Below are 21569 nucleotides of genomic sequence, written 5' to 3'. Positions count from 1 at the left end.
ATTGTACCTGCTTGATAATGATGCAACACGTGTCGTCCTCACCCAACCTCTCCCCCGTCACATGACACGTTTTACTTTAAGATCTCCGTGACCTTCGAGCGTGAAGAAAATGAAAAATGGCCTTTCCTTCTTTAGATTGACGTTGCTGGGGATGGGTCTACAAAAACCAACATCAAAATGAATACCAAATGGCTGAACCTTTCTGCTATTGTACCTGCTTGATAATGATGCAACACGTTTCATTCTCACCCAATCTCTACACCACCGCATTGACAGTTTAACGTAATATTCCCCGCGACCTTCAAGCGTGAAGGACATGCAAAACGGCCGGCCCGTCTGTAGGTTGAACTCTACAATGGCAATTGAAAAATAATTAATAATTACTGCATCAGTTGGAACATGTTGAAAATATACAGTACCTCTGCATACAAAGGATCGACATAGCCGTGGTTACCTACCACGGCTGCTAGGCCAGAGCCGCACTTTCGTTGAGATCCGAATGAAAACGTGCCAAACCAAAATCGGCCAAAACAGCTCGAACGACTCTTCGTTCGTCATCCAGTTGCTGTAAAACATTGGTGGATTTCACGTCGCAGTGGACCATAACTGAACCGCCCGGCTTCTGCTGAGTGGAATGCAGTAGATGGAGAGCCTCGCGGTGAGATGGCGAGCGAATCGTTTGTGTAGCAATCAGCATCATTTGATTCACGTCTAATTTTAATTTGCTGTTATTTGCTTGGACACCGAAAAGACAGTCGAAAAGAGCCCTTCCGTTAGCGAATTCAAAGATGAGCGAGACTCTAATCGATGCTTCACCATCACTCGATTCGTTATCCATGCAAAGACCGAGCAGTCCAATAAAATTGCGGTGCTGGACAGCTTAAAGGGCTTCAACCTCTCGTTGAATCATCTTGGCGAACGATCGAGCCTCGACGACTGTGCTGCAAGGCCAAGGAGAGCGGATTTTCGGTTATCTTTCCAATGCGACGACGGTAGACAACGAGAGCTCCGGTTGAGGCGATCACATTTCTCAATCGGACTTGCAGAAGATCAATTGCATTCAGAATTTTAGAAGAGACAGAAGATGAGGTCAGGAACACACAAAGTTCGGCTTCTTGCTCCAGCGAAAAATAGCTGCAGATACTGATTTGTCGATGACGACCTGCTGGCTTTTAATTCCACTGGGAGGAACAGCCTGTTTGGCTTTGGCTTCCTGCATACTAATCTCCAATTCCTGAATCTTCTTCTGCAGTTCCAGCATCCGCTATAGATCTTTCAACTGAGAAACTCTTTCTTTTGAGTCCAAACGTTCCACTGGCTCCGGTTGATTGATTTGTGAAGGCGGTGAAACGGGAACTGGCACATAAATAGGTGATGCATAGATATTTGAATAGCTTGTGATTGTTGATGATGTGGCCGAACATCCCGATGGAACATTTTGGCATTCTAAAAGAAAAATTAAATAATTAAATGTTATGAAACATAACAGAACTATGTGCCAAGAGCAGTAAACGAGAAATCAATGGAATATTTACAAAATGAAGAAGGAATCATGTTTCATCCATTTAGCGATCAAGTGAAATTATCATGATAGAATAGGTTGAAAACTAGGCAGTTAAAAATAGAAAAAGAATAGCAAAATGTTCACCGAGTGAAATTCCAGTTCATTCACGGTTACATTTACTCCAGAGCGTACATAATTTACGGAAATTAGACTATTAAGTGAATGAAAAAGGAAGTCGGCTTTCCAAATTGTTAAATGCGTGTGGGAACCACATCTTGACCGTAATAGAGTTGGCTATGCAAATAGCCTATAAGAAACAAGTTTTAATTTCTCTACCAGGGGCATCTGATTGCCTACTCGTGGTTTTACAAGCAGACAGGGGAGGAGTAATTAGGCTATCCTTTTTAGTTGGGTATGAGCTAGAATTTGTCTTTAGACATGAGAACAAACCCTGAAAAAATCCATCCAGCAAGTGAGCAAACAACAGGAAAAGCATTTTTAGGGTTTTCTACCTAATTATACTATAGGCCTACAACCTTAAATATCATAGAAATAAAATGAAATGTTGGTCAAATAACTACCTCGCAAATAGAATTTCCTAAAATTTTGGAAGACACAGCTTGAATTGGATTATTTTGTCACAAGCGACCAGAAGTCACGAGGTCACATGAAACATTCAGCTGAAGGAATTATCTGAAAAATTAAATCAAGAATGAAATTGAGAATTACCAGAGTGATCGCTCGGCGATCACGATGGGTAATTAGAATTGTACAAGGAAGGAATGAGAGAGACCCTAAGGGTGTAAACTTATTTATTTTAGCACTTCAAAGCAAAAAACTGAAGGCCGTAGCCTTCCTCGGCCGCGGCACGCCCCCTTCTCATCAGACTTATTATGATCAATCGATAGGGGGGTGCGCGTGCCTATTTAGGCATTCCATAGAACAAATTGACAAGAATGTAACATAATCAAGGGATATTGTGGCATAAAAAACTGGCTGCTTGGCCAGAAAAAGCCGTTGTGTGAATGAACAGAATGAACAATTTCGAACAGATTGGCAAGCATATAACGTAACCAAGGGAAACTGAGGCATAAAAAACTGGCTGTCTAGCCAGAAAAAGCCGGTGTGTGAGAGTAACAGAATAAACAAATTTGGCATCTTCATGACATAATGGACCATGACGGGCCGGCCTGACAGGGTGGGTTGCGTTTCTCGTTGACTATTCGAGCCCACTTCTCTGGCCTCTTTTGGACTGTCTTTCCGGCTGGACCCTGGATATGGCAGGTGCAACATTGAACAATTAAAACAAATGGAACGGAATGAGAAGGGAGGATTGCGGGTGGGATATATGACCCTTAGGGTCTCTCTCATTCCTTCCTTGTACAATTCTAATTACCCATCGTGATCGCCGAGCGATCACTCTGGTAATTCTCAATTGTACAGCGGAATACATTCCGCTCAACCCTAAGGGTGAACTTTAAAGCCTAGCCGTCGGTCAAAACCGATGCTGCGAATGTTGCAGTTGCCTCCCGATTGTAAAACCTGCTGAATGTCGTTTGGTTTGCCCAATTCCCCGCTTGCAATATACTGTCAATAGGGAGGCCCCTAGCGACGGCCAATGACGAAGCCGCACTTCTTGTCGAGTGAGCGCTGTAAATATCCGTATCTACTCCGGCCATTTTAAGAAACGTCTTAATCCATCTGCCGACTGTGTTGCCCGTCACGGCGCGAAATGGGGCGACGAGGGCGATAAATAACATGCCATTCTGAACCGGCGGCCTATTAACACTCGTGCGATTTACATAGGAGCGTAATGCGGATACCGGACAAGTATTGGCATCCGGACATGCTGACAACGTGAAAGATTGCAAAGGTTCGCTTCGCTGTGCCTTGCGAGGCTTAGAAAGGGAGAATTTAATTGTATTTTCCGATAAAACGACCGACGAAAAGGTAATTGAGGCTAACTCGGACACTCTTAGCAGCGTAGCGAGGGCCAGAAGGGTAACTAATTTTCCGGACAAGGTGGGCAGGGGAAGGAACTCATCGTTGCCCAGCGAGGCCATAAAGCGCAACACAAGGCTCGGGTCCCAAGTGGAATTGTATCGGGGTTTCGGCGGGTTGCGATTGTAACATCCTTTTAATAATTTGATTACCAGCGGGTGCTGGCCCACCGGTATGCCTTCAATGGACGGCAGAGTTGTAGAGAGCATTGATCGATGCAAATTAATTGAGCTGTACGATTTACCGGACGCATGTAGACGGGCGAGATAGTCTGACATTACTGTTAGATCGCTACGCAGGGGATCGATATTCCGTTCCACACACCAATTGAACCAACTGCCCCAGGCTGATTCATATGCGGAATTGGTGTTGCTGCGGCTTCCGGCCACGAAAAGTTCGATAGCCTGCTGCGAAAAGCCTTGCAGGTTGTAGGATCTCCTGAGAGCTTCCAGGCGGCTAAACTCAACGCGCCGGATTGGATTAGCGGATGGGGTTCGCCCCGTGCTGATGTTAACAGCTCGGGTGACGGTCGTAGGAGCCGAGGAATGTCGCAAGCGTGTTCCAACAAAACCGGAAACCATGGTTGGCCTGTCCATACGGGGCAAATTAATATAATTGACGCTTTTTCCCGTCGGATTTTTTCAATACATCTAAAAATCACGGAAAAGGGGGGAAACGCGTAGCCGTAAATGTTTTCCCAACGAACCGAGAACGCGTTGGCCGCGAAGGCTCCCGGTTGGGGTCCCCACGCGATAAATCGGGGTAGTTGACTGTTCCAAGACGATGCGAACAGATCCACGTCCATCTCCCAAATTTCCGAAATTCGTGAAAAAATTTTCGCGTCTAACCGCCAATCGCTCGTATCAGCTTCAGCCCTTGATTCACGATCCGCAATAACGTTGAGTTCACCCGCCAGGTGAACTGCTTCGACCGAAATGCTCTTCTCCTCACACCAAGCCGAAATGGCCTTGGCCGTGTTTGTGAGAGCGGCTGATTTCGTTCCTCCGCATTTATTTACGTAGCTAACAGCCGTCGAATTATCGAGGAAAATCCGAATCGCGATGTTCGACGTCTTGGCTGAGAAAGTCTGGATTGCAAAGAACGCGCCTAGTAGCTCGAGTTCGTTGATATGTTTGTTCATATCTTGCACGGTCCAGGGGCCCCGCGTCGTAACGCCATTACACACCGCCCCCCATCCTGTTAGCGACGCATCTGAGAAGATTTCGAGGTCCGGTTCACGCGGAAAAAACATTTTCCCGTTCGCCTTTTCGATATTGGCCACCCACCATTCGAGGTCGAGCGCGGCGCTTGGCGACAAACGAACTTTGGCTTCCAGATTAAAGTCCACTCGCTGCGCATTTGAAATATAGAATCGTTGGAGGCTGCGATAGTGTGCCTGTGCAAAAGGGATTGCTGGGATCGCCCAAGCAAAGTTTCCTTGAATTGAGGCTATCGTCCGCAATGAAACTTTGCCTTCGGATAGAGCCGTCTCGCACATTTTCCTAACCGCTGCCGCTTTGGCACACGGGAGAGAAAAGGATGGATCATTCGAGTCGACGATCAAGCCCAAATACTCGATCACCTGAGTTGGGGCGATAATCGACTTTTCCCAATTAATTAAAAAGCCTAGCGACTGGAGCAATTCGAGAACAGTATTAACATCGGCTACCAGTCCCTCTTTGGACTCGTTCAATACCAGAATGTCGTCCAGGTAGATGACCAGTCGGATGCCCTTTCGACGCAAAAAAGCCATGACTGTCTTAAGGATTTTAGTAAAGACCCTAGGAGCGGGAGCGAGGCCAAAAGCCATACAGTTAAATTCAAAAACGCGCTTCCCCCAGCGAAAACGCAAGTATTTTCGGTGCTCCTTCTTCACTCCTACAGTGAAGTAGGCATCTTTAAGGTCGACCTTGGCCAACCAATCCCCTTTCCTGACTAGAAAACGTACCGACTCAAGATTTTCCATCTTGAAATGCTGGTACCGAATGAATTTATTCAGCGGTTTTAGATTAACTATGGGCCTGAATTGACCTGCCTGCTTTTTCTTTATACAAAAGAACGAGCAAACAAATCCAGCGGAGTCGTCCGTGACCTCCGCTATCGCACGCTTAGCTAGTAAATCTTTAACCTCCTTGTCGCACACTTCGGCCATCTCTTTCGACATGACTATCTGTGGGGGCCAGGATTTTTGAACCGGTAAATTCTCAAATTCAATAGACAGCCCCTCTCTAATCGTTTTAAGAACCCAACGATCGCTTGTGACTAAAGCCCATCTGTCCGCGAATTTTTTAAGTCTTGACGCAACCGTTATTGAGCCATCTTTATCAACAACCGTAGCTCTCGGGCCCTCTGGTTGAGAGAAAGGTTTGGAGTCGGGACTTGGGAATATTTTACATGGGGTCAGAGAATTGGCCTTTGACGTAACGTACCTTCGAGACCCTGGAAACCAAGTGACCGAGCGTTGACCACGGCCGTGGCCGGCTCTTCTACTCCGCCCTCCTCTTCCGCCTCGGACGATCACATCTGACTCGTAACGTGGCGGTGGATGGGACGAACTACTAGGTGGCTCTGCACGCACCCGCCTAGTAGCCGGACGCCTCGTTGCATTGGCGGCGGCTGCCGCTGCAGCCGCTTTTGATGCTTGGGCCAGGGTGTTATCCTGGTTGGCGTTGTTCAGCATTACTTGCAAGAATTTGTCGGTAAAAAGGAAGGCCGCTCCTTTACCGGTGTCGAACGCGTCGGGCTCTTTCAACAAATAATCGGCCGACGGCTCGGCGAGCGCAATCACCGCACTTCGACGCTCTCTAGTTATGGAAAAATAGGCGCGCCCCCATTGCTGGAGAGCCGCCTGCACTGGGCGCTTGATCGTTTCATTATCCGGCAAGGAACTCAGACGGGTGTACAGGTCCACAAGTGGCTGCCCGATATCCATAATCTTAAGCTGGGCTTTAATCAAAGTCTCCTCTTTCGCATTAATCGATTTAATCAAATTCTTGTCGGATTTCAAAAGAACGCGGCGCGAAATCCATCCGTCTAGCTTGGGAGGTTTTAAAGAAAAGTCTGCGTCTACGTAATCAAGGCAAAATTCTTTCGAAATTGCTTTTGAACTGTCGGTGGAAATCCCGCTCGTCATAAAAAGCAAAATCTCATCGGAAATGGACTTGGGAACTGAAAGTGGCTGCGAACCTGAACTACCGGGCAGGCTTAACCCTTCCAATGGTGCTGTGACGGCTTGGACCCCTATAGACCCGGGGACTAGGTCCACCAGCTCATGAATTACGTTCGTGACGGTTGTGGCTGCTGTCGCACTCGATGCGGCTGCTGTCGCACTTGATACGGCCGCTGTCGCACTCGATGCGGCTGCTGTCGCACTTGATACGGCCGTTGTCGCACTCGATGCGGCCTCTGTCGCACTGGGTTCGACCGTTGTCTCACTCGAATTGGCCGCTGTCGCATTCGGTGTGTACGCCGCCGGACGAGGTGCTGCTGCCGCCCCTCCTGCTCTTTTTTTTGGACTACTAGATCTTCTTGGGAGCCACGGCCTCCTACCTCTCCGAGAATCGTCTTGTTCTTCTTGATCCTCGATGTCGATGTCAATTGGAACATCTTCTGTACGAGGTGGGATCGGTCCGATAACCGATGCGATAGGGTGAGCGAATCTAACACTTTGTTCGTACGATTCGAGTTCTGCGCGATTTAAACGAACGCCATTCTCATCGCAGAGAAATCCGCCTGAGTCATGACGATAGCCAGTCTCCGTGTCGTAATAATAACCATCTTGTTCAAACTGATAGCTATAACCCGCCTCATCGTAGCAGAAACCGTCATCGCAATAAAAATAGAAACCCGTCTCACCGCATCTGTACCCTTTCCCGCTGCCACGCCGGCTACTACTGGGCTGATCGTCTCGTACGAAACGGTCGTCGTAAGGGGCCACAAAACCAAATCCTTCTGGTCTCGGAGCATCACGATTGTAGTCGTCCCAACGGGGAGAGAAACGGGGAAAATCGACGGGTGAGCGGTCTCTTACTTGATAATTAGGATGCTGGTGATAAGGACGGCTACGCAATTCACGATCACGCATTCTCTCACGCTCGAGCCTGGGTTGATCGAAGAAACCAACACGTGGGTCGAAAAACTGGCCATCAAAAAACTCACTAGGCGATGGGCGATATCTAGACATTCTGTCGACGCGTGTTGCTAGCAACAGAGCAAAAATAAGTCTGGTGAGAAGGGGGCGTGCCGCGGCCGAGGAAGGCTACGGCCTTCAGTTTTTTGCTTTGAAGTGCTAAAATAAATAAGTTTACACCCTTAGGGTTGAGCGGAATGTATTCCGCTGTACAATCAGAATCCACATGGTGTGTTATCTATTAAATCTTTTAAAATCTATCCATCCCAACCTTAAGAATGAAGAAAACCATTTCTCAATTGGTGTAAAATCTTCTTTACAGCCATTCAAGTTCTTTTTCAAGTTGGTCGAAAGGTGTCATGGTAAAATGCAATACCAGACAGACAGATACTTAGTGCTAGTGATTGGTGCTATTTTCCATTAAAAATAAACAAAAAAAAGACCGAATCAGTGAGAATGAGAATTATCGACAGAATCGCTGTCACACCACCCGCAACCAACAAACAACAAGCCAAAGGGCGACCATGTTGAATTCCAACTGGAGCTAAGGGGGAGTGGGCAAGGTTGCCTGAATTAACAAGATGGATCATAAACTCATACTGAATTCAGACATTGATTAAGATATATATAAATCTGTACAAATAACATGAAAAATATTTAATAAAGTTTTTCTCAGTCAGAAACGAAATAATGTGCGAACTATAGCATTTAGCAAATTCCTTTTTTCAAGAATAAATTGGTGGCCCTGAAAAGGGCCGTTTGTTTAAAGACGGGAGAAGTTTAAGCCTTGGCGGGTTTGTCGGTCTTCTTGGGCAAGAGAACGGCCTGGATGTTGGGCAAAACACCACCCTGAGCGATGGTGACACCGGAGAGAAGTTTGTTCAACTCTTCGTCGTTGCGGATGGCCAATTGCAAGTGACGAGGGATGATACGGGTCTTCTTGTTGTCACGGGCGGCGTTACCAGCCAACTCGAGGACCTCAGCGGCCAAGTACTCCATGACGGCAGCCAAGTAGACGGGGGCACCGGCACCGACGCGCTCAGCGTACGATCCTTTGCGGAGCATTCGGTGGATACGACCGACGGGGAATTGAAGTCCGGCCCTGCTGGAACGGGTCTTTGACTTTCCCTTGACTTTGCCTCCTTTACCACGACCAGACATGTTGAGATGTAGAGTAAGTAAACGCGGTTCCTACAATCAAGGAACGAGTGATGTATACAATTTGAAAAATCGACGTTTATATAGTCGCTTGATGTCGGATTCAGAATGCAATTTTGGTAGCCAATCGGTAAACTTTTATTTGCCCCGCCTTTCTCTCATCTCTCCCCTGATTGTGTCACTAGCTCCGCCCCCCAGTGAACATCTGCTGCTACACGTAAGTCTCTGGAGACGCGAGTTTTGGCTACCATCAAGTAGTGAGGGGGAGCCAGCTTCAATATAAAAACGAAATTTGAAGTGACGATCGTTACTTTCTTTCTCAGATTTACTCAAGTCTTAGAATGCCCCCCAAAGTAAGCGGAAAAGCTGCGAAGAAGGCCGGCAAGGCCCAGAAGAACATTGCCAAAGGAGACAAGAAGAAGAAGCGCAAGAGGAAGGAGAGCTACGCCATTTACATCTACAAAGTTTTGAAGCAGGTCCACCCCGACACTGGCATCTCCTCCAAAGCCATGACCATCATGAACAGCTTCGTCAACGACATTTTCGAGCGCATCGCTGGAGAGTCGTCCCGTCTTGCCCACTACAACAAGCGTTCGACCATCACTAGCCGGGAAATCCAGACGGCCGTCCGTCTGCTCTTGCCCGGTGAGTTGGCCAAGCACGCCGTGTCTGAAGGCACCAAGGCAGTCACCAAGTACACCAGCACCAAGTAGATTGTTCATCTCGGTCCCTTCCAACCAAACGGCCCTTTTCAGGGCCACCAAATTTTCAAGAAAAGAAAAATATCTAACTGCTTTTGACATTTGTCTAGTCGAATCCAAAACTCGACCCAATTTGTGAGACGGAACGTTATGAATTGCTTTGTATCTAGAGCTTATACTTATAGGCTCTTTTCACCAGTTTACTATTCTACAGCAATACTCAGCTGTAGTTCACGTTTGCCAGATTTGAAACAATGCGTTGAATAGTGAATACAGAGAAAAGGGGATCACGAAATTGGTCTCCGAAGCAATAACGGAACTTTTTTACGTACTAAGCAAATGTTATAAAAATGTTGTTAAATACGATGGGAAGTTATTACATATTTTAGATTCAGACAGACGATTCGATTAAAAGTAGAAGTTGAATCTAAGCAATTTTTATCTATGGCACAGCCATTTCTTTCATTTAATTCAAATAGTAATCAAGATAAGAATCACCGACAGTGGCGAAAAACTGTTTCAGTAGCTAAGAGCAACTCCGAACATTGACGAGAATTAAAGGCAGAATAGAGGAAATATTAAAAAATTATAATCTGGAAAATCTGAGAAAAAAATAGCTACTGGATATTTTACGAATTAAGTTATTTGGCTTAACACCGTGTAATACGTATCATACGAACTTTATATTTCCATAAGTATTTTTTAAGGTGCACCAACACTTAAATAATATCAAAGCATTGCTCCAACGGCTGTATGAAATCCTGTTTTTGTTCCTTTTTGCTTATAGAAAGTCGACACGAATATAGCTTGACTGGTTGAGAAATCTTTTTCTTTAAGTAAATGGTGGCCCTGAAAAGGGCCGATTGGTTTGAACGGTCGGAGTATGAATAGTTAGAAAAGATTTAACCGCCGAAACCGTACAGAGTGCGGCCCTGGCGTTTCAGTGCGTAGACGACGTCCATGGCCGTCACAGTCTTCCTCTTGGCGTGTTCAGTGTAGGTGACGGCGTCACGAATCACGTTCTCAAGGAACACCTTCAACACACCGCGGGTCTCCTCGTAGATGAGACCGGAGATTCGCTTGACACCACCACGACGGGCAAGACGACGGATGGCCGGCTTGGTGATTCCCTGGATGTTGTCACGCAAAACTTTGCGATGACGTTTGGCGCCTCCCTTGCCGAGTCCTTTTCCTCCTTTGCCGCGACCAGTCATTTTCGAATGAGTTTCAGAACGAGTTTGACAACAAACTGAATGTCGAATGTTTCCACCAGGGCCCCTCTATATACCAATCGATCCGGTGGGAAATCCATCCGCATTGGTTGAGCTTAACAGCCACCCCAACTCAGGTCAACAAAGCCTAAGGCCCTAAGCTTTGTATTCCTCAACTTCCCTCCCCATTTTTCCCAACAACCAATTGGTGAAAAGAGATCCCATACATTCCACAACGTCTCCCAGCTCTCCTATATAAACCCAACATCCCTCCACTATTTCCTTATCTCAACTTTCAGTTGTTCGACATGGCTCGTACCAAGCAGACCGCACGTAAATCCACCGGTGGCAAGGCGCCCCGCAAACAGTTGGCCACCAAAGCCGCTCGCAAGAGTGCGCCGGCCACTGGAGGAGTCAAGAAACCCCATCGTTATCGTCCCGGCACCGTCGCCCTTCGTGAGATCCGTCGCTACCAAAAGTCGACCGAGCTTCTGATCCGCAAGTTGCCATTCCAGCGCTTGGTCAGAGAAATCGCCCAGGATTTCAAGACCGACTTGCGTTTCCAGAGCTCGGCCGTCATGGCCCTGCAGGAGGCCAGCGAAGCTTACTTGGTGGGTCTTTTCGAAGACACAAACTTGTGCGCCATCCACGCCAAGCGAGTCACCATCATGCCTAAAGACATCCAGCTCGCCCGTCGTATCCGTGGTGAACGAGCGTAAACGATTCCAGTCCCTTTTAACAAATCGGCCCTTTTCAGGGCCACTACTTACTATAGAAAATTAATCGATTCTTAATCTGAATTCCATTCCCCTATCCCTCACCTCAACAATGTAGCTAAGTCTCGTTATTCTTATTGTTATGTTTACGCAAGTTTTTTATCGTTAGACTACGTCAATTGAACGTAACGATTCTCTAAAATTTATTTATTTTAAGTAATGTTTTTAGCAATTCTAAAATCTGTTTTTTTTTCTCGTTTAACATTAACTAGGCCTACTACTTATTCAATATTACTAAGTCATACTTACAGTTCAAGTTATCTCTAATTTCGTTAACCAACATTTGAAAACAAACATTCAATTCAAACTTACAATTTCAATGTCCTTCCGAATCTGACTTCAGTAACTACAGCAAACAATCACTTGAATTTAGCAGCCTCTTTTCACCAACTTGGTGTTTCACAGCCAATACGTTGACACATTGAAGGAAAATTCCAGATATTTTCACTGCTCTTTCACTCAAAATTTAGATTTTAATCAGACATCGAATCGACAAGTTAATGTTTACAACTGCACTGAGTTGCCAAATTGACGATCTCAATTTTGCTTCAGACCGTATTTCCTTTGTCTTAAACTTTATTACTTCATACAATATTGATTTCAAATGACGCATTTCTTAGGTCTATCTGAATTTTCTACACTGAACAATAAATAGTAAGTGCCATCCTAGTTTTTGTCAAAATGTAACTTAAAATGTGTAGGGGAGCGCGATAGCAAGATTCCCTTATATATTTCAGCGTTAATCCCACAAAAAAAAATGCACGACCTAACGAGCATAGACAAACAATAAATAAATACTGTCGGTTTCAAATACAAATCCGACTTAAAAAGGGCGAATCATTACACAGAGCGTAAATGTGTTTCTATATGCATTATTATGCAATCACGATCATTTATCAATGCTATGAAAATCATTTTGAGATCTGCTTTGATATGGATGACACGAATGTGTGGACGGATTAAATTAACAGTTTTGATACATTCATGGTGGAAAATCCAGCGTTTTAAATAGGGGAATGACAAAGTGGACAAGAATTTCTTGTAAGCACGTCGTGCTCTGCAGCGCTATGCTTGCAAACTCTGCAAGTCCAAATCAACGAAGTATCCATTAAAGGTCTCCCTGTAGCCACGCAACTTGAGAATCGATTGTTGCATTCCGGGCAGTTATTCGACCTAATCACAAAGAAACGGCTTGAATTAATTTACAATCGAGTAATCTAGATATTTTGCATGAGTACCAGTCTTGAATATCAGTTGCGCAGTGGGGGCATTCAATCTGGCTAGATCGACCATCTTTGGGTGGATATTTGGTGAAAATATCCAATGCCAAGAGGCTGTAACTCTCGCGGTCGGCTGGACTTAACTGTATAAGATATCATTTTCAAGATAGAAATAATTATTAATTGAAAACACAGAATGTCTACAGTTTTCTTACAGAAGGAATGGATTCCAGGCAAGTGAAAGCTTTTGAACAAACGTTGAAACACTTGTTGAGAGCGCTAGCCAGAGCCAACATTGAGAACACGGTCTCTTCGTCAAGGATATCGGTGTAATCGATAATTAGGTACATTTTTATTCTGATTGGAATCCAACCGAACAATTTTCAACAGACCATCGTCGCCCCCACAAGTTAAATATCCATTCCTTTGTCCCAGGCAATACATTTTAACAAAATACTGTTTGGAATAGCAATTTTTTTTACTGAGGTAGGCAAACATCTTCTTTTGGTTACAAGCTTCTGGTTGAATATGCTTGTCAATGCCAATTAGTTAGTGTTTCAAAAATACGAAAAATAAATAAAGTTGCGAAAAACAATTTACTTGTTGAGGTTTTTTATTTCCGTTTTTTTATTGAACCCATCATTGACGAATTAATACAAACTTAAGTTTGATTGAAGACAGTTAATGTTAGTTTAGTACATCTATATCCCAAGATCCCATATTCCTATAACAAATACCAGCACCAACTACGTTTTCGGAATTTAGGGCTTGACGGGCAATGACGGCAATAAACCTGTCGGCCCCCATACTGCCTTTCCAACACATTTTAAAGGGCAGCTGTCTAGTTTTTAAGGGCCGGGTGGACCAGCTGGACCAGCAGGACCTGGAATAATTTAAAAAAAAGTTCAATTTAAAGAAATTCCATTTTCTAACCTGATTCCAATTTAAAACAGCTCAAATTTTACCTGCTGGACCTGCGGGACCTGCGGGACCTGTGAAAAATCGACATGAATAACTCCAGTTTGAATAGGCCTAAATGTTCAATTAAATGTTCAAAATACCTGCTGGGCCGGCGGGGCCTGGGGGGCCATCTGCGCCAGCCGGACCGGACGGACCGGCTGCTCCGATGGCTCCAGCAGGACCAGCTGCTCCAATGGCTCCAGCTGGACCTGGTGGACCTAGGAGATGACCAGGAAGATTAGATGGCCAAGAAGAAACTGGGAAACACTTAAATGTTCAATATACCTGGAGGGCCTGGAGGACCTGGAATACCAGCTGGGGCTGGAGCGGGGCCTGGGGTTGGAGCGGGGCCTGGGGCTGGTGCGGGTCCTGGGGTTGGAGGACCTGGAGGACCTGTGGTAAAATAATAATGATGCTGAATTGATCTGCCAGGTAGAAATTTAAAAGCTATCTATTTACCTGGTGGCCCTCTGAGGGCAGAAATCAATCCAGAAAGTGCAACCTTTTTCAGTCCAAAGAATCGGGGCTCCGATCCTGACCGAAATATTTCGAGTCCTGATTCATCTTCTTGCTGTTCAGTAGGACGGTAATAATCAGCCTGCGGCGGATGCATTGGATAGTAAGAAGAGTAATAAGATGATCCAGCAACGGGGCCATAGTAAGGACGAGCTGCAAAAATGTTCAGAAAGACGTTATGAAATTGTATTACTGTACAGATACATCCACCATTAAAGTTCAGTAGTATTACTAGGCTAAATTTACCTTGGTGATGATATCTTCGTTGATATTGGCTTTCGGCGGGTGTTTGCTCTGAATTCCCGGCCAGTAATAGCGACAACAGAGTAGAGTACAGAGTCTGGTCTACCTGTTGGACCGAATTGCGGTAGTAAGGATCGACATTGGCCGAGCCGATGGTCATGAGAGCCACGAAACAGCTGCAAAACACTAGCGAAGACAACATCTTTCTTCAGAGGTCGGTTTCTGATTGTTCCATCTCGATGGTCTACCTCCTTTTATACTTCTTCCATCCGTTTGTGGATGGATGGCAGTCTGGTAGCGACTTTTCTGGGCCGCTACTTGGTTGCGACGGGGGGTCCGATTTTTATTTGTTTCTACGATGAAATTCAACAATTATTCTACGTCCTTCCCGATTTGCATACAAAGATGTAGGGTGCGTCTCAAAGTGAAGCCGGGCATAACGTAACCCTTTTCAGAAAGAATTAGGGATCGTGGGTGTTCGTTGACAGTGACGGAACGAACATTTATCGGATTGAACAAAATGCAATCTGCTGTTGTAGCTTACGCAATCTCTATGATATTCACGAATAGACCCACTGCGGACAACTGAAGCCGGCTAAAGTTTGCTGCTGACCTTCTGGTCTTGATGGATAGGCCGGGATAGGCTTCAGGGGTTCAAAGAACTAGACTGACTTTTGCGCTTTAACATACGAGGATTTCCTGTCGAGTGGAGGAGGAGCTTATAAGTTATAACACGGTATCCAGCACAACTACAAGTCTATAACTTTTCTATTATTGCTGACTTCCAAATTTAAAGGCGAATTTAAAAAGCGTTTAAAGGTTGCTTTGTAGGGATATAGAATTTGTACTTGATGCTATTGCTGTTATATTCAGTTGACAATTAGTGGGAACACCTTCATATGATCTTCGCTGTTCTTCTAAATGACCCCACCTTTGTTGGAAATTTCGAATAGAAACTGAGAAGAGTACGAACAGTTTGCGGAATTAGCTGAAAGACGTAACTAAAGATCCCAACCACTTTCACCCTAAGATTTGAAAGTCAAACTTTTTTTTGAATTTTGACTGATTTTTAAGTGATTGAGCGGACTCAGTTCCATACATCACACTCAGCGTGATCGCCATCCAGCCTATCCAAGGGGGGTTTCAGATGGGCCGCTGTGACCGGCTGGAAAGATCGGGAGAATATTGAGGAATTACCTTATCCTTGACCGTCCGCCATACAGCCGGAGCCTACACTTTCGACCATAACAACCCAATATGTGCAATACACGAAGGTCTTGGAAAACCAGACGTTGCTCATGCGACTTTGACCGTGATAGTGAAAGCGCAGATGTTGACCCTTAAAAAAAAAAAACATCTCATCAGTTTTGCTGTATCGTGTTTCAACAGTATAAGGATCAGTCGCATTTCGAGGAGAATTTTATTTCAAAGCTTTCACCGCTTATACGTGGATATAGGCCTATTAAGCGATCCGATCTGATGATATGTATACGGCATTGCCATTTACAAAGTGTTGAAATAGGTTCACCCTGACACTATAGCATATTTCACCCAAAAACCACATGACCGTCTTGTCCCTTTTCAGGGCTTCCAAATGTTAAAGAAACGACAAAGATCGAACTTCTTTTGACAAAAAAAATTCTTTTGACACTGTCTAATCAAATCCAAAACTCGCCCGATTGGCTGGAAAATACGACGTAACTTTCGGAAATCTTTCGTATCCAGAATTTGATGTTCAGTATATTCAAAGGGCTTATATTAGATCTCACGTTTTCACATAACAATGAAATTAAGATAATAGAATCCACAGCATATAGTTGAACATGTTTCAGTAGCTATAATGTTGTCTTTGAGATATAGGCGTATAGGCCTACTCTTTCGGGCATCTAAAGGCAACATTTCCTTCACAAGGTATTTCCATTTGCGGGGAAAATAGTGAGCGACTAACAAGTAACAAAATAATTCGATCAATACCGTTATAAGAAACAGCAATAGTCATATTTGATTGCGGTTTATTTATTGAATCCATTATTAAAGAGTTAATACAACTTCAAGATTCATTGAGAATGGTTAATGTTAGTTAAGTGCATCTATATCCCCCAGATCCCATTCCTTTTACAAATACCAGCACCAACAATGTTTTTGAAATAAGACAATATATTGCAATTAACCTTCCCGTCCTCGTGCTGTATAGGCTACTTGGCTACTATCAGCCAACAAGACTTTTTAAGGACCAGCAGGGCCAGCTGGACCTGCTGGACCTGGAAAAATTCAAAAAAAGTTCAATTTAAAGAAATAATTTTTTCTAACCTTGGTTCCAATTTAAAAAAAGGTCAAATTTTACCTGCGGGACCTGCGGGACCTGCTGGGCCTGCTGGGCCGGGAGGTCCGACAGGACCAATTGCGCCGGCTGCTCCAGCTGGTCCAGGCGGTCCATCTTTTCCAGCCGCCCCAGCTGGTCCTACAGATCCAATAGCACCTATTGGGCCAGGAGGACCTGGAGGACCCGGAATACCAGCTGGGGTTGGAGCTGGGCCTGGAGCCGGAGCGGGCCCTGGGGCTGGGGCTGGAGGACCTGGAGGGCCTTTGGTAAAAAATCATTATGATGAATTGATTCGACATAGCTACATAAGAAAAGAGTAAGAAATGCTATACCTGGTGGTCCCCTCAGGGCAGAAATCAATCCAGAAAGTGAAGCCTTTTTCAACCCAAAGAATCGGGGTTCCGATCCTGACCGAAATAATGCTGATGATTCATCTCCTTGCTGTTGATTGGGAAGGTAATAATCAGCCTGTGATGGCGGGGGGAATACTGGATAGTAGGATGGGTAAAACGACGATCCCATAGAACTATAATAAGGTCGAGCTGCAATGTGTAGATTAAGAATGACTTTACTTCTTGATTCACTGATCATTATTATTATATACTAGGCTAAATTTACCTTGTTGAGGATTTCTTCGTTGATATTGGCTTTCGGCGAGTGTTTGCTCTGCATTCCCGGCCAGTAATAGCGCCAACAGAGTAGAGTACAGAGTCTGGTCTACCTGTTGGACCGAATTGCGGTAGTAAGGATCGACATTGGCCGAGCCGATGGTCATGAGAGCCACGAAACAGCTGCAGAACACTAGAGAAGACAACATCTTTCTTAGGTGGTAGGTTTCTGATTGTTCCATCTCGATGGTCTACCTCCTTTTATACTTCATCCGTCCATTTGTAGACGATGATATTAGTCTGGTAGCGACTTTTCTGGGCCGTTACTTGGTTGCGACGGGGGGTCCGATTTTTATTTGTTTCTACGATGAAATTCACGGAAAATTCCAACAATTATTCGACGTCTGTCTTAATTTTCAAACAAAGATCTAGGATCCGTCTCAACAGTCAAGCCGAGCATAAAGCAACCCCTTTCAGAATTAAGGATTACTGTTCGTGGGTGTTCCCTGACGGTGACGGATCATTTATCGGAATACACAAAATGTAGCCTGCTGTTGTAGATCATCTCTCTTCGGGATTCACGAATATATATAGACCCACTACGGACAACTGAAGCCGGCCAAAGTTTGCTGCTGACCTTCTGGTCTTGATGGATAGGCTTCAGGAGTTCAATGAACAAGATTGTTTTACGGGAGGAACTAAAACCTATATGGGGCAACAGTTTGACTTTAGAGTTAACTTTTGAAAATGTCCACCACGCACAGGCCTATGCTCTGATTTAAAAAAAGGAATTTAAAACTGAATTGTATGTTGGATACGTTTTTCACATGAGTTATACGTGGGATTACATCCTTAAATAAATCCTTGTTTTGTTACATTTCAATGATCTGACCTTCGTTGGAAATTTTGAACAGATACGAACATTTTGCCGAATTAGCTTAAAGACGGAACTAAAGAAGTCCCCAGTTCCAACCACTTTCACGCCCACATTGGAAAGTCAAACTTTTTTTTTATTTTGACTGATTTTTTAAATGATTGAGTGGACTCGGCTCCATACATCACACTCAGCGTGATCGCCATCCACAGCCTATCCAAGGGGGGTTTCAGATGGGCCGCTGTGACTGGCTGGAAACATCGGGAGAATATTGAGGAATTACCTTATCCTTGACCATTCGCCATAGCCTATACATTCGGCCACCAACCCAACATGTGAAATTGCATGAAGGTCTTGATGGAAACCCAGACGTTGCTGGTGCGGCTTTGACCTTTACGGCGAAAGCGGATGTTGACCCCAAAACGATCATCACTGATCAAAGTATTTCTATGCAGTATAAGGATCAAGCATTCCGTTTCAAGGTGAAGTTTAAATTTCAAAGCTTTCATCGCCCACGTATGAGGTGTACTTATCTATACAGCGGTCCTATCTGCCTTCATTATAATATAGTGGAACGCACTAAGACGAGATGAATAGATATATTGTCCGCAATCTCCGCATCTCAATCTTTTTTCAATCATCAATTTTATATTTAAAGCTATAGGTATTTTAATATGACCCCGTATGACCCTTTGTTCTGTATTGTGCTTGTGAGATGTGAGAACATTTAGTAGAACTAAAATGTATATACAGTACAAAGTCAAAATATTGCTCATAATTTTAATTACTGTTATCATATTTGTGCTAAACCTGAGTTTAGCTCGATAAGTTGCTCCGATCAAAAGTGATTGTTGTAATATGATGGTTGAAATGATTGAAAGAAAGTATAGACAAATAATTTGCCGCTAAACTACATTGTTTATTCAAGATGCAATTTCAAATATCAAGAGAATACAGAATCAAGTTCTAATTAAGTACACCTATTGTTCCACTATAGGACCCACTCCACTCATAAATACCACTAACCAAAACACGGATTGCAGTTATTAATTTCTAGTGAATTCTTCGGAGCCGGAAGTGCAAAACTTCTTAACGGCCAGCTGGGCCAGCGGGACCTGCTGGACCTGCGGGACCTGTGAAAAATCGAAATGAATAACTCCAGCTTGATGAAATGTTCAATTAAATATGTTTAAAATACCTGCTGGACCGGCGGGGCCATTGGGGCCGGGAGGGCCTGAAAATTGTCAAAAATAATAGAAACAAAATCAAATTAAAAATTTAATGTATAATAAGTGACTTACCTGCGGGACCTGGGGCACCATCTGCGCCAGCGGGACCAACAGGGCCGGTTGCGCCAATAGCTCCAGCAGGACCAGCAGGACCAGGAGCACCTGAAAATGGTCAAAAAATAATTGTAGCAAAATCGAATTAAATAATTGAATGTATATATTAAGGGACTTACCAGCAGCACCAGCTGGACCAGGTGGGCCAGGAGGGCCAGCAATTCCGGCTGGAGATGGGGCTGGAGCGGGTGCTGGGGCGGGTGCCGGAGTGGGTGCGGGTGCTGGTGGGCCAGGAGGACCTATACGCAAAAAAGAAGAAATTGAAATTAAATTAAATCTGAATAAAAAATCCTTAGTAAATTTCCAAGTTGATTACCAGGAGGTCCTCTCAAAGCAGTGATCAGGTCAGCAATAGACGGTCTGAGTCCAAAGAAACGGGGCTCATATCCGGACCGGAAGAAATCGGCTTCCGGCTCATCTCCCTGCACTTGATCGGGACGGTAGATATCATCCTGTGGTGGATACACCGGATAATACTGAGGATAACGAGCGACTGGTCCAGCGAAATAGCGTGCTAGAAGAAATAAAACACAAAGATAGTATATCAAGTTGAATGTAATTTTGTTGAATGGCAAAAATAAAAATAGAGTTATACCGTTTTTGGGATGTCTTTGGTACTGACTCTCGGCGACGGACAGGTCGGCATTGTCGACGGTCAGTTCGGGATCCAACATTTGGCTGCCGGTGGTGACCGAGCCAATGGACAGGAAAGCCACGAAACAGCTGCAGAAGAGCAAAGAAGTGAACATTTTGTTTCGATTGCTGGATGATTTGTGATGTCTTTTGCTCGGCGGCGTACCTCCTTTTATACTTCTTTTCCATCGGTTGCACATATGTGTGATGAGGACAGCACACATGTTTTATGAAAGAAAAATTTTACCCGCCTCGTTGTTCTCCTGATTTCATTGGATCTGCCTCGTTGATTATTTTTTAAAAAATCCGATTTCACGCGCTTTCGGGATTTTTTTCTTTCTTTCTCCCCCCATTGGCCGTGAGAATAACGCTTGTGCCGCAATTTGCATTTCTAATCAAGACGTTTTTCGGTTGTTTTTTCTCGGAGGTGCGTCTCAAAGTACAATCCGTTCAAACGCCATTTTTTTTGTTTTCGTATATTCGTGATTGTTGCGTTGACGCTGACCGATTGTTATTTTAATACCGTCCGACACAGCGGAGAGCAGAAATGTGTTCCGTCGGAGGTCGGGTTCTCGGTATCCCGGCGGGATTCGCCACCCGACGTCTTTCAACAATTTCCTACCAATAATAGAAAACCGATTCTGGCGTGAGTCCCGGCCGGCCGGCCGGCCGGCTTCTTATTCTCTTTCTCTCTCTCTCTGAGTGAGTCACAATGCTGAAATCGGTCAATTGTTGCAATGAGCGTATCAAACTTCATTTCAAGTTATGATATTTTAACCAAGCGGCAGTCTAGTTAACTGCAATCATATTAATTTAATCAGGATTCAATTATTTCGCCTATAGCAATGATCACCGTCTTTAGTTTAGAATTTTAATCTGATTGAAAATTTGATTGAAACCATTTCACTTGAATCGGAATAAAAATGAATTGGCCTTATTCTATATGGTAGAAATCTGAATTGACCAAAGAAAATTAGAATAAATGATTCAACTCATCCTGCTATCTAACCACATTAAAACAAAACAAACATTGAGATTGATGAGAGCCCATTAGCTAAGCAAAATTATTCATTTCGGTTGAATGTGATTGAGATTGAGAGTTGCATGTCCAGAAATGCTTCATCACGGATGCTGATGTAATTAATCTTCTCACATTGATTAAACCAAAACCACACACCGCCGACTAGATCATATTGACGATATGAATCAGGTCGACGAATAAAAATCCCTTCCAAACTAACATTCCAAGTTCACCAATTCAAACTTGGCAATCTTACGTAATTCGTTCTTGTCGAAAAAAAAAAGAAAAGGAAAATTTTTGAGGCCAAGGAGTTTTGACCGCCGGTGTACGGAGAGGATATCGACCTCC

General features: G+C 44.4%; 7 protein-coding genes and 1 long non-coding RNA gene across 15 annotated transcripts; 2 read left to right on the top strand and 6 right to left on the bottom strand.

Annotated features, from left to right (window-relative positions):
- Positions 1-137: 137 nt before the first annotated feature.
- Positions 138-8407, bottom strand: LOC124337371. The gene is made up of 5 exons (XR_006917273.1): positions 7906-8407; positions 2086-2197; positions 420-1446; positions 215-350; positions 138-157 (listed from the first exon to the last, which is right to left on the bottom strand). It is a non-coding gene; the product is annotated as an uncharacterized LOC124337371 (long non-coding RNA).
- Positions 3789-7688, bottom strand: LOC124336871. The gene has a single exon (XM_046790754.1). The coding sequence runs from the start codon at positions 7686-7688 to the stop codon at positions 3789-3791; it is 3900 nt and encodes a 1299-aa protein (XP_046646710.1).
- A 7-nt stretch (positions 8408-8414) lies between the features above and the next one.
- LOC124337735 (histone H2A) lies at positions 8415-8795 on the bottom strand. Its single transcript, XM_046791763.1, has one exon. The coding sequence runs from the start codon at positions 8793-8795 to the stop codon at positions 8415-8417; it is 381 nt and encodes a 126-aa protein (XP_046647719.1).
- Positions 8796-9103: 308 nt separating this feature from the next.
- On the top strand, positions 9104-10048 carry LOC124337267 (histone H2B.3). Its single transcript, XM_046791372.1, has one exon. It carries the CDS (start codon positions 9134-9136, stop codon positions 9503-9505), a length of 372 nt encoding a protein of 123 aa, XP_046647328.1. The 5' UTR covers positions 9104-9133; the 3' UTR covers positions 9506-10048.
- Positions 10049-10227: 179 nt separating this feature from the next.
- LOC124337298 (histone H4) lies at positions 10228-10752 on the bottom strand. Its single transcript, XM_046791404.1, has one exon. It carries the CDS (start codon positions 10705-10707, stop codon positions 10396-10398), a length of 312 nt encoding a protein of 103 aa, XP_046647360.1. The 5' UTR covers positions 10708-10752; the 3' UTR covers positions 10228-10395.
- Positions 10753-10997: 245 nt separating this feature from the next.
- Positions 10998-11522, top strand: LOC124337321 (histone H3). Its single transcript, XM_046791428.1, has one exon. It carries the CDS (start codon positions 11013-11015, stop codon positions 11421-11423), a length of 411 nt encoding a protein of 136 aa, XP_046647384.1. The 5' UTR covers positions 10998-11012; the 3' UTR covers positions 11424-11522.
- Positions 11523-12189: 667 nt separating this feature from the next.
- Positions 12190-13008, bottom strand: LOC124337254 (WD repeat-containing protein 35-like). Its single transcript, XM_046791359.1, has 3 exons — positions 12916-13008; positions 12719-12843; positions 12190-12653 (listed from the first exon to the last, which is right to left on the bottom strand). The coding sequence occupies exons 1-3, from the start codon at positions 12994-12996 to the stop codon at positions 12485-12487; spliced, it is 375 nt and encodes a 124-aa protein (XP_046647315.1). The 5' UTR covers positions 12997-13008; the 3' UTR covers positions 12190-12484.
- Positions 13009-13339: 331 nt separating this feature from the next.
- Positions 13340-20355, bottom strand: LOC124337150 (EMI domain-containing protein 1-like). Of its 8 annotated transcripts, none has more exons than XM_046791225.1 (7): positions 20163-20355; positions 19884-20081; positions 19687-19806; positions 19526-19615; positions 19423-19458; positions 13666-13692; positions 13340-13583 (listed from the first exon to the last, which is right to left on the bottom strand). In XM_046791225.1, exons 1-7 carry the CDS (start codon positions 20314-20316, stop codon positions 13549-13551), a joined length of 660 nt encoding a protein of 219 aa, XP_046647181.1. In that variant the 5' UTR covers positions 20317-20355; the 3' UTR covers positions 13340-13548. The 8 variants fall into 8 exon arrangements, with proteins under 8 accessions (XP_046647181.1, XP_046647179.1, XP_046647180.1 ...); XM_046791226.1 differs by lacking the exons at positions 13340-13583; positions 13666-13692 and adding exons at positions 16415-16680; positions 16764-16790 and having other exon boundaries at positions 19432-19458; XM_046791223.1 differs by lacking the exons at positions 19423-19458; positions 19526-19615; positions 19687-19806; positions 19884-20081; positions 20163-20355 and adding exons at positions 13762-13886; positions 13945-14053; positions 14120-14329; positions 14423-14654.
- Between the last annotated feature and the right edge of the window lie 1214 nt (positions 20356-21569).

This window comes from Daphnia pulicaria, chromosome 4 (genome assembly GCF_021234035.1).
Source record: "Daphnia pulicaria isolate SC F1-1A chromosome 4, SC_F0-13Bv2, whole genome shotgun sequence".
NCBI classification, from domain to species: Eukaryota; Metazoa; Arthropoda; class Branchiopoda; order Diplostraca; family Daphniidae; genus Daphnia; species Daphnia pulicaria.
The sequence above is the reverse complement of the archived record's forward strand: the minus strand, read 5'-3'. Positions and strand labels throughout refer to the sequence as shown.

What these genes read in the sequence shown, in the direction of transcription:
- LOC124337298 (XM_046791404.1), bottom strand. Translation starts at nt 10,707, where the DNA reads ATGACTGGTCGCGGCAAAGGAGGAAAAGGACTCGGCAAGGGAGGCGCC.
- LOC124337150 (XM_046791221.1), bottom strand. Translation starts at nt 17,592, where the DNA reads ATGGAACAATCAGAAACCTACCACCTAAGAAAGATGTTGTCTTCTCTA. An exon ending in ACGAAGAAATCCTCAACAAG is followed by an intron (nt 17,285 to 17,360) that starts GTAAATTTAGCC and finishes TACACATTGCAG; the next exon opens with CTCGACCTTATTATAGTTCT. An exon ending in TGCCCTGAGGGGACCACCAG is followed by an intron (nt 17,004 to 17,074) that starts GTATAGCATTTC and finishes TTTTTACCAAAG; the next exon opens with GCCCTCCAGGTCCTCCAGCC.
- LOC124337321 (XM_046791428.1), top strand. Translation starts at nt 11,013, where the DNA reads ATGGCTCGTACCAAGCAGACCGCACGTAAATCCACCGGTGGCAAGGCG.
- LOC124337254 (XM_046791359.1), bottom strand. Translation starts at nt 12,996, where the DNA reads ATGTTGGCTCTGGCTAGCGCTCTCAACAAGTGTTTCAACGTTTGTTCA. An exon ending in GCCTGGAATCCATTCCTTCT is followed by an intron (nt 12,844 to 12,915) that starts GTAAGAAAACTG and finishes TATCTTATACAG; the next exon opens with TTAAGTCCAGCCGACCGCGA. An exon ending in GCAACTGATATTCAAGACTG is followed by an intron (nt 12,654 to 12,718) that starts GTACTCATGCAA and finishes CTTTGTGATTAG; the next exon opens with GTCGAATAACTGCCCGGAAT.
- LOC124336871 (XM_046790754.1), bottom strand. Translation starts at nt 7,688, where the DNA reads ATGTCTAGATATCGCCCATCGCCTAGTGAGTTTTTTGATGGCCAGTTT.
- LOC124337735 (XM_046791763.1), bottom strand. Translation starts at nt 8,795, where the DNA reads ATGTCTGGTCGTGGTAAAGGAGGCAAAGTCAAGGGAAAGTCAAAGACC.
- LOC124337267 (XM_046791372.1), top strand. Translation starts at nt 9,134, where the DNA reads ATGCCCCCCAAAGTAAGCGGAAAAGCTGCGAAGAAGGCCGGCAAGGCC.